The 19,719-nt window shown below is 37.7% G+C and overlaps 1 protein-coding gene and 1 pseudogene across 1 annotated transcript in view; one reads left to right on the top strand and one right to left on the bottom strand.

The window, feature by feature from the left end:
- Nucleotides 1-19,719, top strand: part of PLS1 (plastin 1) — a 102,255-nt gene that overhangs the window by 50,807 nt on the left and 31,729 nt on the right. The window contains exons 2-9 of the mRNA XM_034996270.1: nt 5,813-5,916; nt 10,171-10,334; nt 11,930-12,059; nt 12,195-12,327; nt 13,649-13,730; nt 16,552-16,717; nt 16,799-16,941; nt 18,832-18,927. Coding sequence (XP_034852161.1) covers nt 5,847-5,916; nt 10,171-10,334; nt 11,930-12,059; nt 12,195-12,327; nt 13,649-13,730; nt 16,552-16,717; nt 16,799-16,941; nt 18,832-18,927 — 984 coding nt within the window. The 5' untranslated portion in view covers nt 5,813-5,846. The remainder of the gene's footprint in view (nt 1-5,812; nt 5,917-10,170; nt 10,335-11,929; nt 12,060-12,194; nt 12,328-13,648; nt 13,731-16,551; nt 16,718-16,798; nt 16,942-18,831; nt 18,928-19,719) is intronic.
- Nucleotides 3,814-3,910, bottom strand: LOC118007165 (annotated as a pseudogene).

The following is a 19,719-nucleotide window of genomic DNA, read 5'->3' on the forward strand; positions in this document are numbered from 1 at the left end:
TGCACCGGGATAATTTCTCCGTCTCTCTGTCTTCCTCATCTAGTGGCTTCTCAGAGATGGCCTACTGCTCCTGCCCCATTCGCAGCACACCCAGCGTAAGTAAACCCTAAGGAAGTTTGTACTTCAACCCAAGGACTCAAGGAACCACAGATTCCAGGCTGGTTTTGCTTTCTGTGCTGCCAGCATTCCTAAAACAAGAGGTAGTTATTACTTTAGTTGAGGAGTGGGACCGGGGAGGGGGGAAGGTGGAAAATAAACACAATTTGATATTTCAATAAATTATTCTGCCACAATAATATTAACTATTTGATTGTTCAACATTGAAGTACTTAAAAAAATTTTTCCCCATATCCTGAGGGGCTTTGGGAAGTTTTCTCCTGTTCAAAACATATTCTTGTGTTAGCTCTATTATTTTATTTACTTATTATTTTTTACTGTCTGAGTTTAAAAGTTAAACAGTTGTATTATAAAATATTTAAAACAAAAAATACTGAAAAGTACAGGAACAATTTAACCAATATCCATATACTTAATGCTCAGATTGAACAGATGTTAAAAATTTTGCCATAGGGGTGCCTGGGTGGCTCAGTTGGTTAAGCGACTGCCTTCGGCCCAGAGTCCTGGGATCGAGTCCCGCATCGGGCTCCCGGCTCAGCGGGGGGCCTGCTTCTCCTTCTGACCCTCTCCCCTCTCATGCTGTTTCTCTCTCTCTCTCAAATAAATAAAATCTTAAAAAAAAAATTGCCATAATTGCTTCAAATTTCTCTTAAAAAATGTAATAGATTGAGCTTCAGCCCCCAGCTGTGCCCCTTGCCTCCCTCTCCATAGGACAACCAATATTCTGAATTTGTATGTCATTCCTGTATGTTTTTAAGTTTTAGCACCTATGTTTGGCAACATACACAAGAAATACAACATATACAATATTTTGTGTTTTTAGAACTTAACAATAATTGGTACATATACTCTATGTATCCTCTAGTACTTTGCTTTTTCCAGTTACTGTGTTTTTAAGAAACAGATGTGGTTCATTTATTTAATGATGTATATTCTATTGATTAAATAATAATGTATTCATCCGTTATTCTAAAGAAAACACCGCATTTGCTTTAAAATATAAATTTGCCCTACAGGCTACCTGGGTTGTGCAGTCAGTTAAGCATGGGACTCTCGGTTTTGGCTCAGGTTGTGATCTCAGGGTCGTGAGATCGAGGCCCCTGTCAGGCTCTGTACTCAGTGTGGAGTCTGTTTAAGACTGTTTCTCCCTCTCCCCCTCCCTCTCTGCACGCACATGGACACTCTCTATCTGAATAAATAAGTATATCTTTAAAAAAATAAAATATAAATATGCCCTTAAAATATAAATTTGTTGAGCACTGTAAGGATTTATCAATCACTCATACTTTTCTTTAAAACTACCTGTGATGCTTGCAGCCAGAGAATAGGGATGTTAATTAACTACACGTAGAATTTAAGAGCTTGGAGGCACTAAAACAGATTTGATTTTGAATCCCTTATTTTGTCTGCCTTCCTTAGGCAGGTAATCTCTGCAGCCCTCTAATTTACATTTAAGAGAGGATGCTTGTTCCATCAGTAGAACAGATAAATACATAGTAAGCTTGTGGGTGAGGAGGTTAGCATTGTTCCGGGCCCATTGAAAGCCCTCAGTAAATATTTGCCATTATTTTTTATATTACTAGAGAAGGGGGAAGTAAAGGAAGAAGGGAATTTTGGAGGATAGACTAGACTAGCTAGGGGACGGCTGCCTCAGTGGGTCAGTGGCTACCTCAAGAACTCAGAATATCAGGTGACCAGGGCTAGGGCCACAGTGGGAGGAAAGAAAACAGAATAGCTAAGAAGCCAAAGGTGCCCATGTAAACAGCTTTGGTCCCTCACATTTGGAAGCTTTACAGTTGATTGAAAGGCATCAGAAGCTGGTTGGTCTCAGGGTTGTTCCTAATGCCTTTTCTCTGAAACTATTCTAGATCCTGGAGTTTTAGATCCTGTAAATCGTAAATGGCTGCTTAGACTAATTCTGGTAAAGCTTTTAAAGGTTCAGGAAGGTTAGAAATTTGAGGAAGGATAAAAGATCAGATCAAATTTCATCTAAATTGAGTTCATCCTTAGAATATACTTAAGTTTCTAAATGTCTAATCCTTCTAAAGGATCCTTCTAAAGGATACCCTTGAGGATTAGGGGAGGGGATAAAAAAGGCTTTAATTGGTAAAAGAAAGTTTTTTAAATTATATGGACTAAAAAAAAGCAGAGGAGGAAAGCAGTGTTGGAATTACTGAAGAAATACATGGTACACGTCAAAATCTATGGGAAGGTATATCTGTCTACAGAATTCAACATAATCTGCCCCATTGGTGGGTCTCTGGTCTGATCCTGGCTGCCCTCTAGGCTGCATTTTTCAGGACTGACTTTGAAAAACTATGCTGTTCTGAGCCGTCTCAGGCATCCAGGTAGGAATGCTTCAATGCCAGGTGTTGGATACTGGTTAAGTGATGGGTTCTTCATTTCTAAAATTACAAAGTGAATTCTAATAACTGCATTCTACAGTGTTTCAGGACTGCCAAGTTATGTGCTTGATAAATATGAGTTGATCTAGCTAGAATTCCCCCCCCAAAAAACTTTACAAAGAATTTTACAGAGGCAGATGTCTTTTAAAATGTATATATTGGGGCACCTGGGTGGCCCAGTCCATTAAGTGTCTGCCTTCAGCTCAGGTCATGATCCCAGGGTCCTGGGATAGTGCCCCGTGTCAGGCTCCCTACTCGGCAGGGAGTCAGCTTCTCCCCTTTCCCTCTGCCCTGCTTGTGCTCTCACTCCCTCTCTCTGTCTCAAATAAATAAAATCTGTTTTAAAAAAATAAATTTTCGGGCGCCTGGGTGGCTCAGTTGGTTAAGTGACTGCCTTCAGCTCAGGTCATGATCCCAGGGTCCTGGGATCGAGTCCTGCATCGGGCTCCCTGCTCTGCGGGGAGCCTGCTTCTCCCTCTCCCACTCCCCCTGCTTGTGTTCCCTCTCTCGCTGTGTCTCTCTCTGTCAAATAAATAAATAAAATCTTAAAAAATATATATATATTTTCAAAGTAATCTCTACTTGAATCCACAACCCTGAAATAAAGGGTTGCATGCTGTATGGACCGAGCCACCCAGGTGCCCCATTTAATTAACTATTTTAATCATAGTATTTGCTTTGTAAGGAAATAGGTGCTCTTATTTGAAATTGTAACATATAGATACTGTGCATATCAATCTTAGCATTATCAGTATTCAATAATGTGTGCCTTCAGACTACTAGTATTTATTTTATTTTTTCCAATGTTTTATCACAATTGCCTGTCTTGTTTTCAGTTATTTTGGTTTTGGCAGGCTTATAGTCTACAAAAATGAATGGAAACATGTATAAGGAAAAGTAGGCCCCTTTCCCACTCTGCAGCCAATCTCCCATTTCCCCTAGAGTGTCAGTCACTGTTACCTTTTTTTGGTATCCTTCTGGAAATGTTTTATAACCATATAACTGATATAGCTTCCTATCCCCCCACCATATTTACTCTTCTGCACCTTGCTTTGTTCTTTTAAGAGTATATCTTTCTGGACGCCTAGATGGCTTGGTTGGTTGGGCGTCTGCCTTCGGTTCAGGTCATGATCTCAGGGTCCTGGGATAGAGCCCCGCATCGGGCTCCCTGCTCAGCAGGAAGCCTGCTTCTCCCTCTCCCTCTGCTGCTCCCTCTGCTTGTTCTCTCTCTCTCTGTCAAGTAAATAAATAAAATCTTTAAAAAAAAAAAAGATTATATCTTTCTTTTAAAAAAAATATGGAATGCTTCATGAATTTGTGTGTTCCTTGTACAGTGGCCATACTAATTTTCTCTGTATGGTTCCAATTTTAGTGCTGGCGAAACAAGCACTTAAGAGTGTATCTTGAAGATAGCTCTTTATTTTTCTATTTCTTTCATTTAAATACCAAAGGACTTGAAGCAACTTTATTACTTAAAAAATAAAGCTTTAAAAATAAGAAACATATTGTATGGGTAATTGGTTTTTTAATAGTTTAACTGCTGGTTTTGTCTGTGGGAAAATAACAATAGTTTATATAGTTAACTAATCACATAAATTCAAATAAGCATGAGCAAAAAGAATAGAACCCCAGGTGTATTTACCCTTTCAAATATGAGGTCAACACAAGGACTATTAATTTGCAGCCTTTCTGTGGACTGCAGTTGGGCAAGTTGGATCATTGTGGTTTTGGGTTTTTTTTAAGGATTTTATTTATTTATTTGAGAGTGAAAGTGAGAGTGAGATCCCAGGATCACGACCTGAACCTAAGGCAGTTATTTAACCAATTGAGCCACCACCCAGGTGCAACCTTGGATCACTATTTTTAGAACTTGAGGCAAGCGGTAGAAACCATTTTGAATATGGGGAAGGATATGCAGGATGACCAAAACCACAGAGATTCAAAGCCAGCTGTGACAGAATTAGCATTTTGCAGAACTAGGGGATTATGCTTAAAAATTCTAAAAGATCTGTTTAATCTCTTTCAACACAAAATAAGTATGCCTATAGTTTAAACTATAGTGAAACATTCTAAAAGTGAGAGTTCGATAAAATTTTATTATTTAATGCTAAGATGGAAGAAACTGCATCTGGAGAGTAAGATGAATTCCATTTACCCCTTTATCAGCTCTATTACTTGAGCTCTTAAGATTCTTTTTTTGAACAGAGTAGGATTAAATAGTGGGCAGTGGGGGGCGCCTGGGTGGCTCAGTCGTTAAGTGTCTGCTTTCGGCTCGGGTCATGATCTCAGGGTCCTGGGATCGAGCCCCGCGTGGGGCTCCCCGCTCAGCGGGGATTCTGCTTCTCCCTCTCCCTCTTCCCCTGCTTGTGCTCTCTCTCAAATGAATAAATAAAAATCTAAAAAAAAAAAAATAGTGGGCAGTGGTATATTTTTTAAAACCCAAAGATTTAGGGGCACCTGAGTGGCTTGGTCGGTTAAGCATCTGCCTTCGGCTCAGGTTATAATCCCAGGATCCTGGAATCGAGTCCCACATTGGGCTCCTTGCTCAGTGGGGAGTCTGCTTCTCCCTCTCCCTGCCACTCTGCCTACTTGTGCTCTCTATGTTGCTGTCAAATAAATAAATAAAATCTTTAAAAAACAAATTTAACCCCCCCCCAAAACCCCAAAGGTTTAATTATACTTTGATTAGAACCAGGCCCCAGAATAACTGTAAGATTCAGAAATCTGTCATTTTGAAAAAACACCAAAAATTCCTAAGCAAGTTGGTATACAGATCACAAGTGACACATGAGCCATAACACTCCTCGAGGGCTTCACACAACTTAGTATGTTATCTTTAAATGATCAGTGAAAAATTTTAATGAATAAATTATATTTCAGAAATTATGTGCTGCTTTTTTGGACATTAGTCATGTCTTAAAATTTTACTTTCTGACCACTTCCTTTACATTTATAAATGCTACACTTCTCTCAAACTCGAAATGTTTATTTTACTGAAATAGTGGGGTGAAATGTAAATGAAAATTGTACAGGCTATTGAGAAACGTCTGTGCCCTGTAGAAGCACAAGGTGTAGAAGATAGGTGTGTCTTCCCTGTCCTGACTCTGTTATTGTCTGGCCCACCTAAGCTGGGAAGTGGTGTTCCCAGGGGGGTCTGTTCCTCTTTGTTCCTTGTCATCCAGACCTCTCAGGTGTTTTCTTCTAGATAGTGTACTGCCTGTGTACTCTGTATTGCTTAGATAAATGTTTCCAAAGGGCTAATGTTCTTTTTATAACTTTACTTTTTCTAGACATAAAGACCTGAAGGTAGTCTTTTCTCCAAAGATGGAAAAGAGTACCACTGTCATTTCACGGGAGGAACTGGAAGAGCTACAAGAAGCATTTAATAAAATAGGTATGCTCGAGAAAACCTAAATACGACATTGCTATTCTGCTCGATATCAGACTTCCAGGAATGGAACAATAACTTTTATTGGTTTTACTACCACCCATTTACCCCTAGCTTTATTCCCCCTCCTTCCCCTCCCCCCCGCCCCCATCTAGGTTTCACTGGATTCTTTCTTTCTTTCTGAAAGATAAACTAAGACTGGCTTAAATTTCTAGGAGAATTGGACTTTGAATTCTTTGATAATTTCTTTGCCAAGAGTAATGCAGGTTAATGAATGACAGTGTAACTGCATATGCTTAACATGATATCCTCATTACAGAGAGAAAATATAGAAACACTTCCTTGTTTATAAACTGAACTCCGGACTTCATGTGTTTGTCACTAACAATAACACTTTATTTCATGCAGAATATTTTAAAATCTGAATATTGTTTTTAAAGGCCATATGTCTTAATTTCCTTCTCCCTCATGCATAATTTTAAAAACTGTTGGGGTTGTTTTTAAAGGCTGCATATCCTATTTTTCTTCTTTCACTTTTTAAAGCTGAATGGTATTTTGTCTTTATGACATTATCATTTGACAGCTTTGTATTTTTCTTCCCAAAACATCCCCTCATACTCTGTTGGATTGCGATTCTTCTGTACTTTGTTCCTAGGAAACCTGTGGCAAACAGGAATATAAAGAATGTCTTTTGCTCTAGTCTGCGAAAGCATGCAAGTGAAAGGTGAGCACAGTGACAGGACACTGGGACGGTGACACCACCACCCCTGCCCCTCCCACAGTAGGCTCCTTCTCTGGTACAGAAGAGCAGTCCATGAGAAACAGTCAGATGGTAGACCAGGGAGGTTATGTAATGATCACAGCTGGTCCCGTGCCTAGATTTCTCACAAACCTCGTGAATAATCACTAAAGTTCATGTAGATGAAATGTAGTGCAGAATGAATTTTAGAGACCGATGGGGGGGGAAAAAAAAGATTTTTGTTTAAAAAAGAAAGCTCTCCAAAAAAAAAAAAAAAGTAAAGCTGCTAGGAAGCTCATAACTTACAAATATTGCTGCGAAGTAAAGTGAGGTGTGCAAATCCCTGGGCCCTTCCACCTCTCCCTGCACAGCCATCCCCAGAGTAACTCAAACCTTCCAAATACAGTCTACAGGGTGGCTGAATTAGGCTCATAGTGAAGGCCTTAATTCTGATCTTTTCATTATTTTGAGGATGGTATGTTTGTCAGTAGAGCATTGCATGAATATGATACGATTTCTAGAAGATTATTATTAATAATAAATTTCATGGAGTATTGTATGCAGTGCCCAGAGTCTCTTCAAGACACAAATTGGGCAATTATTGGACTGGTCTGCTCATTTTGAGCATTGAAACAGAGGAAGTAATAAAAATGTTATCTCTGAGTTTGCTATTGCTCTTATTTTATAGTGCAGTTCGGTAGCTTGAACAGAAGTGCTACCTGTCTTAGTGAAATGTGAATGAATTAGTAATCCCTTTTCTTTGTGTAGCTTTACTCTTTATGACTCACGGACATATAATCCTGCAATATTTATTTAATGATATTTTGAATAAATAATTCATCGATGGAACAAATCTGACAGCCGGATAATTTGCTCTCTGTGAGGACAGTGCTAACACGAGCACAATACGTACTAGCTTTACTGACAAGATAAATTGCTACTTATGAACTCAGTTTTCTCTTTTCTAAGGGGCAGAGGGACATGCTCATCCAACCTTACTACATGAGATGTTTTTTTGGGTCTCAAGGGAGACATGGCAGGTTAGAATATTTGTCTTCTTTCTTTTTTATTTCTTTATAAATTTTGGTAAAATAGGCGTAACAAAACTTACCATTTTAATAACTTTTAAGTATACAGTTCAGTGGTGTTACGTATAGTCATGTTGTTATGCAACCATACCACTATCTCTAGAACTTTTTCATCTTCCCAAACCCATTAAATACCAACTCCTCATCTTTTATAACATTCTGTTTTATGTCTACATCACATTTTGTTTATCCATTCATCTGTCAAAGGACACCTAAGTTGTTTCTACCTTTTTGCTATTGTGAATAATGTTGCTGTGAACATGAGTGTACAAATATCTGTTCACATTTCTGCTTTCAGTTGTTTTGTGTATATATTCAGAAGTGGTATTGCTGGATAATATGGTAGTTCTGTGTTTAATCTTTTGAGGAACCATCATGCTCTTTTCTGTGGTGGCTGCACATTTTACAGTCCCATCAGCAGTGCATAAGGGTTTCAATTTCTTCAAATCCTTGTCAACACTTGCTATTTTCTGTTAAAAAAATTTTTTTTTGTAATAGCCATCCTCATGAGTGTGAAGTGGTATCTCATTGTGGTTTTGATCCGCATTTCCCTAATGTTTTGTGATGTTGAGCATCTTTTCATATGTATATTGGACAGTTGGATAACTTCTTTGGAAAAGTGTCTCTTCATTTATGACTGTTCAGTGTCTATTTCTTCTGCCCACTTTTTAATCATAAGTTGTTTGTTTTTGATGTTGTTGAATTATAGGAAAGTCTTACTTCTTTTTAAACTCTAGTCTTTATGATAATTTAACCTAAGCCTTGATTTCCTCATCTTTAAAATTAGAATAATATTATCTACTACCTCAGGGTTGTTATAGGATTTCACTAGGTAAGTTCTTAACAACTCATGTGGCACAGAATATGTACTTATTAAATGGTATCTGTTATTTCTTGTCACATCATACCCAAACCACAGAGGCCATAGGGATGGAGCTGGGATTTAAGCACACAGACCTATTCATCTTCAGACTCCAAGCTCCTAAGTATTCTTGTTAGTATAGCATGACGGTTAGCAGGTAAACAACTTTTCTCAATCTTGCATGTGAGGGTGGGGGAGATGGACAGAGGGAGAGGGAGAGAGAGCATCTTAAGCAAGCTCCACGCTCAGCGAGGAGCCAGATTCGGGGCTCAGTCTCATGACCTAGAGATTATGACCTGAGCCAGAATCAAGAGTCGGACACTTAACCAACTGAGCCACCCAGGTACCCCTCAATCTTGTTTATTTTTAAATACCCTCTGCCACGGTGCTGGTAAAGAGGTAAGCCAGCTAGTTTATTTGCCTATTTCAGAATTATAGGAAACAGTTCTGAACTTGTGATGTATTAAATAATGATATTTTGCTCTAAGTTCAAAGAAAATAATATTATTATTGCAATATCAAGGTTCCTAGCTGACTTTTGAGATTATAGCAATATTTTAGTTATTGGTAGATTCTAGTTGAGAAACTTTTAATTATTCTAAACAGTGTTAATTCTAAAACTTGTGTATGAGAGTTTAAAAGAAAAGTTTCTGTCTTTATCATTAATTGAGTTATAGTGAGGATGGCTCTTTCATCAAGAGGAAAAAGTGAAATAGAGGAAACAAAGCAACTATTAGCAGATGAGCCAAGAAAGCCTATATAATAAGGTGGATCCAGGCAACTAGCCAAACAATCCAAAGTTCTGTTGCCAACTCTGGGCAGGACTGTTTTGTGTTGCCTTTGTTCTGTGTCAAGAAGTGATATCTAATCTGCAGGGAAAACCTAGGGAAGGGCACCTCAGTGATAATGTGAAAATGCCTGGAAACCTATTTTCAGAAGTCCAAATACAGGCGTGAAATTATTTCTTGAACACTTAATGTCAAAATGACATCAAACATGATTCAGCCTACATAATGGTATCATAAATACATAATGAAGAAGCAATGAATTATTGACAAATGAAACAGAACTGCCACCAAGTGAAATGTATAACAGAATTACCTTATTGTATTTAGTACACAAATATGATGCACATATTTTATACAGAATGTGGAACCTGCAGATCCATTTTGTAAATTCTCTGAAGGAGTTAAAATCTGGGTGGGTATTCCCTCATGACCATTGCTGCTGTTTCTTCTAGCTATCTGAGACTTGTCCATGTTTAGTTCTTTGAAATTTAGTTGTGTGCTAAGCCTGGGTTTTTCATCTGTCAGAGCAGTGTTCATACTATGTACTTAAAATACACATGGAGTCCTATATCTGTGTGGATAAAGTCCATTTAAATATGAGTTTTTTGACAAAGTGTATAGACTGCCTTGTACAGTTCAGATACAGGAGAAGAGGTGACTGCAACTTGCGGAACAAACCTGAAAGGTTCTACCTGCCTGTGAATCTCCCACTAGGCCTTCTGGGTGCACACCTCTAATGAAGAGTGCGAATGATATTTGACAGCTCATAATTTATCTTTACAGATATTGACAACAGTGGGTATGTTAGTGACTATGAACTTCAGGACCTTTTTAAGGAAGCGAGCCTTCCTCTGCCTGGATACAAGGTGCGCGAGATTGTGGAGAAAATTATAGCAGTTACTGACAACAACAAAGATGGCAAAATCAGTTTTCAAGAGTTTGTGTCAGTAAGTGATCCCATCCTCTCCTGGTTACTGATCTTTTAGCTTTGAGCAGAATTTTAGTACTGTCATTGCTCTCTTTGGTTAAATCTGGCTGCAGAGACCAGAAAAAAGCACTGCTTTGTAATGATGGTGATGATGGTGATGAGGATGATGATGATGGTAACAACATAGTGTCTACAAATAATTCATAAAAGAAAGGGAAAAATCATTCTCAAATTGTTAGAAGTCAGGTTTTGACAGTAATAGCTCACATGCTAGTAAAACTATAGAGTTGAGTTTGGTGCTTATTGACTATTCATATACAGAATGTTTTAATGTCTCAGTACTTGGTCTTGAGAAATGGAATATTTTTTGTGACTGACATAGCTAAGGTATGGAAGCTATACTTCTAGAAGCTGGTTATTTCCTTGTGATAAGTTATACCTTTAGTTTCAGCAAATGCCACCAGGTAGATGTTGGTGCTAGCTGTGATAGCATTGTCATTACTAAAGTACCTCAAGGCTCAGGGAACTGAACAAGATGAAAAGTAATACATGACTCAACCAACAGAAGAAAAATAGCTTGTAGAACTGAATCTTGAATATCATGTATTTCAAACTCTTGGGCCAAGAGAGATGACTTGACCACATTGCCATTGCCGGCTGAGCACTTCTTCCTACGCCGCCACCAGGACTGTATGTGTCATATGGAAATAGGACTTGGTGGTGAGGCCGGAGAACCCAGGGACTCAGGGAATGTGTCCTGGGAGCTATGAAGACTGAGCTGAGATCCGAAGAAAGATGTTAAACAGATCTAAGGGGCTGAGTGGGGAAAATGAATGATGTGCGAGGCCGGGGACGTGACAGCCTGTGTGGAGGCTCTGTGTGGCTTTAGGGATGGTAGATACTCTCAAGCACTTGGAAAAAAGCTGAGTGTGGGTAGGGCGAGATGGTAAGGGAATGGAATGCAGCTAGGGAAGTAAGTTGGGGTCAGGTCATGCAGGATCTTGTAGGATTTTCATTTTTATCATAAGAGCAATAGGAAGCCAGTGATGTAGGAAGAAGAGAGTGTGAAGTGACATGATCAGATTCAGATTTTTTAAAATCTCACTCTGGCTGCTGCTTGGAGTACTGATTAAATTCAGTCTAGCCAATCATGAGAGTGATTGGGAGAGGGCATTTCTCCAAGCCTCTCTAATTTCCTACAGTATCTGACTTACTGATTTTAACTTCGCAATGTTCAGACAGGCAAATATCTTCATTAAAGCATTTAAAAATCTTTATCATGTAGTTAGTTATTCTTTAGTTTTCAAAAGACACAACAAAAGGCCGTGGCAAGCACAGGAGAATTTCAGTGTATTCAATTTAGTATTCAATTTAAGCTTAATTATAACAAAATTTCTTCTAGTGTTTGGGGTGCAGACGTTTATACATTTTGTGCTCTGGGTAAGATGATATGAGAGGTATCTGTGTACACAACCAATAAGGGTGAGAATACCTGATTGGGATTTATTTTGATGTCATTCCAAATAAATAAAGAAGTCTAAACAATTATCCTTCACACTGCAAGGTTTTTTGATTGTCTGATCAAGGCTCAATTTTACTTATATTCCATTCCAGCTGATGCAAGAGTTAAAAAGCAAAGACATCAGCAGGACATTCCGCAAAACAATTAACAAGAGAGAAGGAATTACTGCTATTGGAGGAACTTCATCCATTTCCAGTGAGGGCACACAGCATTCTTATGCAGGTAACCTGCCAATCTAAATTTGATCTTTCAGTCATCGATTCATTCACTAAGACTGATATTTCATCAAGTCTAAGATGCCATTCATTTGTAAAATTTGTGAAATTTGGTTTGCTGACTAAGATTTTCTGTTTTCAGAGGAAGAAAAAGTGGCTTTTGTTAACTGGATCAACAAAGCCCTGGAGGATGACCCTGATTGTAAGCATCTCCTACCCATGAATCCCAATGATGGCAGCCTTTTCAAATCACTTGCAGATGGCATCCTTCTTTGGTGAGTTGAACATTAGGTTAAGGGAGATATGTTCTTCCTTTCCCCATTGATGAGCATTCAGTGAAAACTACAACTCAGCGAACAAGTAGCTATGTAGATTTTGAAGAATTTATATTGCATGGAAAATTAAGTACCAGATGCTTTTCAAAATTTTTCTTCAAATGCAATTTCTTAGTTTTCTGATGCCTTTTCTATTTCCTTACTGAGGCCAGGATAGTTTTGAGTTATTCCTTTGATGTATTTAAAAATGTTCACAAGGTTTCTTTTTTTTTCATTTTTAGTAAAGAATTATTGCCTGGGACAGGGACACGAGGAAATGTAAAAGAAAGATAGATCTCATTTTGGTTAAATGAAATTAATGTTTTAAGTCAGTCTTGTCATGTCCTTGGCTCTTTGCAGTATGTTTCTGCTCATTAGACTGTAAACTCTCTAGGGGCATATCTTTGTTTCTGTTGTGTGTACTATAGTCCCAGCATACTTCTTTGTACAAAGCAGGTGTTTTGTTTTTTTTTTAAGTTTATAAAAATATAGAAAACTTACAAAGAAGAGTAAGTATCACAGATATTCTTATCACCTATTGTTAGCTATTATTAATATTCTGGCATGTTTCTTTCAGTCTTTTTCTTCTGTGTTTTAACTTAAAAAGAAAAAAAAAAAAACACTCCAACCTACGCACAAGTACAGGATATTAGTTTTTAAGTAACATATAAAATATACCTTGACTTCTACCTACAGTTCTAATCTCTTTCTCTGACCTTCAGAGGAAATTCCTATTATGAATTGAATGGGTATTTTTCTATCTTTATTTTAAAATATAAAATATATTCTAAAATCTAGAGATAAATTTTATATTAATTTCTCTTAAAATGTTTGAGTTATTGAAATTTTAGGCTATGTCTCTGGCTCTTTCTGCAACAACAGTAATTTTGACACTGTTGATACCACTTTATGAAACTTGGCTTCTTAAGAATTTGTTTTACATTTCAGACTGCTGAATGTTGATGATCAGTAAATGAAATAGAGACTCACATAAAGAAAATGCAAGACAATTTAAAAAAAATTAGGAGGAAGTGCTAAGATTACTATTGCAGTGAGTGAAGGATTTGTTTTAGGTTACAGAATATTTCTTAGATTTTAAAAAGTAAGTCCCTGACATGAATCACAGTATATTTTAAAGAAACGGATTGTTATTACTTTTCAAAATTTAACTATTTTGTCTACTTGCAAAAACAAACTAAAAAGTCTTAAATAATTTAACTTAAATTATTTATCTTAAACTGGGTGGGAGTCGTAAGCTTAATTACTGCCATTTTCTCTATAGCAAAATGATCAACTTATCTGAACCAGACACAATTGATGAAAGAGCCATTAATAAGAAAAAGCTCACCCCTTTCACTATTTCTGTAAGTATTTGCCCTTCGCTAATAATCATGTACTGTGTTGTAAAATGTAAGGCCTTTATTAATGGGTGCTTAGGCCCAGGCAAAACTTTTTTTACTCCAGTTTTATTGAGAAATAATTGACATATTTCACAGTGTAAGTTTAAGGCATACAGTGTGATGGTTTGATTTACATTATATTGTGAAATGATTACCACAATAGGTTCAGCTAACATGCATCTTCTTATATAGATACAATAAAAGAAAAAGAGAGAAAGAAGGAAAAAAAGGACAAAAATTTTCTCCTTGTGATGAGAACTCATAGGATCTACTCTCTTAACAACTTTGCTACATACCATACAACAGTGTTAGCTGTAGTCATCTTGTTGTACATGACACCCCTAGTACTTAATTATCTTAAAACTGCAAGTTTGTACCTTTTGACCACCTTCCTCCAGTTTTTCCTCGCCACCCCCCGCCCCCCAACCCTTTGCCTCTGGTAACCACAAGTCTGATCTCTTTTTCTATGAGTTTGGTAATTTTTGCTTTGTTTTGTTTTAGATTCCACATAGAAGTGAGATCATATAGTATTTGTCTTTGTCTGACTTATTTCACTTAGCATAATGCCTTCAAGGGTCCATTCATGTAAACGTTGGATTTAACATAATTTTAGTTTCCTATAAAAACTAGGTTTTATTAAATAAAAATTCAGCTTAATTTTGTACTGAATGAAATAAAGATTCAAAGAGCTTTGGATGGGGGGGCGCCTGGGTGACTCTGTTGGGTAAACATCCGAATCTTGATCTCAGCTCAGGTCTTAATTGTGGGGTTGTGGCTTCAGGCCCCAGTGTGGAGCTCACCTAAAACAAACAAACAAGCAAACAAACATTGTTCAAAGGCTTTAGATGGACTTTACTTAAGATAATAGTATTCAGGTTATATTATTGTAACAATTGAGTTGCTTTTATTTTATTTATTTATTTATTTATTTTTTTTAAAAGATTTTATTTATTTATTTGAGAGAGAGAGAATGAGAGAGAGCACATGAGAGGGGGGAGGGTCAAAGGGAGAAGCAGACTCCCCGCCGAGCAGGGAGCCCGATGCGGGACTCGATCCTGGGACTCCATCCTGGGACTCCAGGATTGTGACCTGAGCCGAAGGCAGTCGCCCAACCAACTGAGCCACCCAGGCGCCCGAGTTGCTTTTATTAATGAATATTTGCTTGATGCTGTTGTTCTTGGTTGAAATAAGAGTACTATATAGTTTTACTCCATGTTTTACTATTTCACAGAATTTGAGCTATTCTTTTTTTGATATATATTGTTCTGTAGTCAGCTTCCCATTCAGGTCTTGTTAAAGTCCAAGAATTTATAGTCACCACACTTTTCCCCTCAAAATCTCTAGAGCAGTGCTGGATATCAAAGTTACTAAGTACTTACTGGGTACCGACCGCTATTCTAAACAAACTGCATGAGTTATCTCTTTGACTCTTCCCAGCACCCTTAAAAAAAGGTAGGTACTACGATTTTACAGATGAGAAGACCGAGGCACTGAGAGGTTACCCAGTGGCAGAACCAGGATATGATCCCAGTGGTCTAGCTCTAGGGCCCACCTTATAATCACTGTGTACTGCCACTCTTGTGTGGTGGCAGTAATAGCAACTATAGGGCATATACTCGTCAGAGCTGCAGCTATTAAAAGTGAGCTAATGCTAAGCTATTTCCCTCATTTCTCTTGGCAAATACAATCCTTGATTTGGCTGAAGTTGTTAAGCCTCTTTTATAGGGAAGCTACAACCTTAGGGCAGTGGTACATGGTTAGTCTTGGAGTATCCAAGGGGTATTCCTATTTCCTGTATCCTCATTGAGGAGTGTGAATTGGATGTTGACTAACATGGCTTTCTTGTCTCCCACTTTCCAGTAAGCAATAATAATGCATATTCCTAGCAGAAACTACCGTTCTTGAAGAAGCTCATTTCTGATTGCAATTGCCAGAAGTTTATTTTCTTTCACATCTTATGTCAGGATGCTTTGTTTAATATCTATGATTGTTGAAAATATTCATACATCTTATTTTTAGGATACACGTGTCACATAATTTTTTATGACACTGGCTCTGAAATACAGCATTTCTCAGTGTTGTACAAATTTATTGTCTGGTTTTACTTTTAACATTTGTATGCAGTGCATTAAAGAAAATAAAGAAAAAAATTCTATAGCTATTTTGCAATAACTACAGGATAGGCCTGAGGGGCTAATAAGTCTTTTACAGTTTTATTTTTAGAGATGACATTCTTCCAATATGAGTAGGGGGTAATAGTCTAGATCTTTAGGAGGCTTGAAAGAGTATACTAATGTAGAATAAAAAAAGATCTCTGGGAAGGAGCAAAGTGTTACTGGGGATATTAAATCTGTCTTTTTTTTTTTTTTTTTTTTAGTCATTTTAAAGCTCTGGGAATAGATCGACTAGAATACTACCAGTTTCCCATGAAACTTTATCCAAAAGAAGCCTCATTCATTTGTAAAAGATTGTAAAGTTTGATAACATAGTTTTTTACCTCATGATGATGGGTTTATGTAGTATCATGATGTATGAAAGAAGAGAAATACGAAGGGATGAAAATGACATAGTAACTGTGAAAGCAAGGGAAAGAGATCAAGTAGTAAAGTGCTGGTTAAAACCGTGGGATTTTTTTTTTGAATAGTAGTGTTTTACTTGTATAGATATTACTTATGTTTCAAAATCTGAATTTTCACAATCTTTTGCTTTTTATTTGCCTTCACAACTTGTCAGTAAGACTTTGGAAAGTACTTTCTCACACGTAATTTTCTTTGTGGCAATTCAGGAAAACTTAAACCTAGCCCTGAATTCTGCCTCAGCCATCGGTTGCACAGTGGTCAACATTGGTGCACAGGATCTTAAAGAAGGAAAACCTCACTTGGTCTTGGGACTTCTCTGGCAGATCATCAAAGTTGGTCTTTTGGCTGATATTGAGATTTCCAGGAATGATGGTAAGATCATCAAAAATATTTACTTTTCATTGACGTGTACTTACTGTGGGAAGAATTTATATTTCATTGCTTTCTTTTCAGCTCTAATTGCATTGCTAAATGAAGGTGAGGATCTAGAAGAGCTGATGAAGCTTTCTCCAGAGGAATTACTGCTGCGATGGGTGAACTACCACCTGACCAATGCAGGATGGCGCACCATCAAAAACTTCAGCCAAGACATTAAGGTTTATATCTTAATGTTCATAACTGTGATATAAAATAAGGATGTAGAATGCAAAAAAACAAAAAGTGTTCAGAATTAATTTCGAATTGAAGTTTAATTCATAAGGACACAGTGTAGAAAATGAAATTTTGCATTTTTCTGTCTGAGGTGGATCTCCCAATTATAATTGCAAAATCCTTTTATTTAAAAAAGAACTGGTTTAAACTGATGGTTACCAGAAGGGAAGTGGATAGGGGAATGGGCGAAATAGGTGATGGGGATTAAGGAGTGCATTTGTGATGAGCACCAGGTGTTGTATGGAAGTGTTGAATCACTGTATTGGACATCTGAAACTACTATTACATTGTATATTAGCTAACTGGAATTTAAATAAGGACTTAAAAATATAAAAAGGACAAAATTTTCTTTTGCAATAAAGAAAAACTGGTTTACTGGTATTTAAGAAGAACTACAACTGGCTGTGAGAAGGAGATGCTAGCCCTAGCAGATTAAAGCATTCTTTCCCATTTTATATGCCACAGAGAGACTAAGTCATAATGAGGATGTCAGTCTATTAATTTGGACTGAGACTTCATCTGTTCACTGGACTAGCGGCCCTTGTGGGCCTGACCAGTTCAACACTCTTACTCCCACTTTGCCAATAACCAGCTAATAGGAGACCAAATATCCGAGGGCACAGGGAATCAGTAGACAAAAAGAATTCTTTAGGTATGTTTCTCAACCAAAATAGCTTGAAATGCTTCTCTCCCTACCGGGAGAGCTTATCAATGAAACTGTAACATTCAGTGTGCCTAACAGTTCTCCCATGGTCACTCCCAAGACATGCAGTGCCAGATTGGGTCCCTGTGACCCCTTCTCTATGCTTTTTTCCCCCACCAGACTAATCAGCATTGGCATTTATTCATATTTTATCTCTAGATATATTAACACCTTCAGTCAGATTATGTTCTTGTCATAATGGGCTTAGATGACAATCTTTCTTTGAAGTGACATTTTATTTCTCTGCTTTCATCTATTATATGCTATTTAAAAATTTATTTTGGGGAGCTCTCTTATTTTAAAATTCAGTTCATCAGATTTTTATTAAATCCTTCCTGTGGGGTATTATGCCAGGCATAGGGTTGCAAAGATTTAGCTCTTGAGAAGCTCACCAGTTACACAGGGAGATAGACATTTAGTGGATGGATATTTGTTACATATTGCTATTAACAAGCCACTCAGAACTTAATAGCTTAAAATAACCCTATCGCTTCTCATGATTCTTTGGGTTAATGCGGCTTGGTTAAGTAGTTCTGCTTCAGATGCTTTTGTTTGGGATCAAACTCATTTGTATGCAGCTGTCAGTTGGGCTAGCCTGGGGGGTGCACAAGGGCACCACTCACATGTCTAGTGCCTCACAGCGTCTCCATGAGGCCTTTCCATAAGGCTAGCTTGTGCTTCCTCACAGCGTGATAGTCTCAAATAGTTGGACTTCTTCCGTGGAGGCTAACTTCAAGAGGGAGGAAGCAAAAGCTCTTACAGCTTGGGCCTGGAAGCCCCAGTACATCACTTGCATTGCATTCTGTGGTTCAGAGCAAGTCACAAGGCCAGTCCGCGTTAAAGGGGGGAAGGCTTCCAGAAGATAATACTTGACCCTAATCTTAACTGATGCTTGGGGGTGTAAATAAATAAAAAGGTGAGGAAAGGTATTCTAGGTATAGGGAACAGTGTCGCTAGAAGCTGTGAGGTGTGAAACCAGCATAGTGCATTCAGGAGCCTGTAACAAGTAAAGTTACTAAGTTATTCCGTTCTTTAAGATGAGGACAATTTCTTCAGTTTGAGTACTATTTTCCTAAATCAAATGATGATTTTATTCACTTAAAAAAATTCTATTTCATGTCTTTCCTTAAAGGATTCAAGAGCCTATTTTCATCTGCTTAATCAGATTGCACCAAAAGGTGACCGGGGTGATGAACCTGCCATTACCATTGACCTTTCAGGATTTAATGTAAGTACAGTTTTTAATTAAAGGTTTTTATGTTTCAGTAAAATATACATTGACAAAATTTACCATTTTTAACCATGTTTAAGTGTATGGTTCTTTGGCATTAAGTACATTTGCAGTGAGTGCAACCATCACCACTATCCATCTCCAGAACTTTTCATCATCCCAAAGTGAAATCTATACCCATTAGACAATAACGCCCTATTCCCTTCTCCCCCAAGCCCCTGGTAATCGCTGTTGTACTTTCTATCTCTGTGAATTTGACTAGTGAGTACAGTCAAATTTAGAGTGCAGTTCTCTACAGGCAGCATTCCCTGATGGAGTCCTCAGCTCTTCATTAAACCTGGGCCCTTTGCTCTTCAGAAGTTTTTCATGCCCTAGGCTTCAGATCTCCATACTAAGCCATCTGGCTGTCATAACTGAAGAAAGGGAATTACAGAATTCTAATGTTGAGTATGTGTGGAATCAACCCTCCATCCACTTCTTCCTGGTGCAATATAACTGGAACTCACAAGGGTGCTTTGGTGACTATCACTGTATACTAGGAAAGGGAGTAACAAACCATTGCTAAGCAACTGATGATCAGTTCTTCCAACTTATATTCAGAAATATACAAAATAAAAGATGGCAATTCCTAGTGTTTATGGTGTAGGAAGGACTGATGCAGATCCTGGCCTAGCTAATGCATTTCCTAGGAAGCCCGTTTTTTAGCATAAGTTGTAAATACTGGAGATAGTTCTTTCTAAACATTAAAATCTGATCAGATATAGTTTGTATGAAAATCTATTAAGTACT

Source organism: Mirounga leonina, unplaced genomic scaffold (genome assembly GCF_011800145.1).
Source record: "Mirounga leonina isolate KUSES-001 unplaced genomic scaffold, KU_Mleo_1.0 Mir_115, whole genome shotgun sequence".
Lineage (NCBI taxonomy): Eukaryota > Metazoa > Chordata > Mammalia > Carnivora > Phocidae > Mirounga > Mirounga leonina.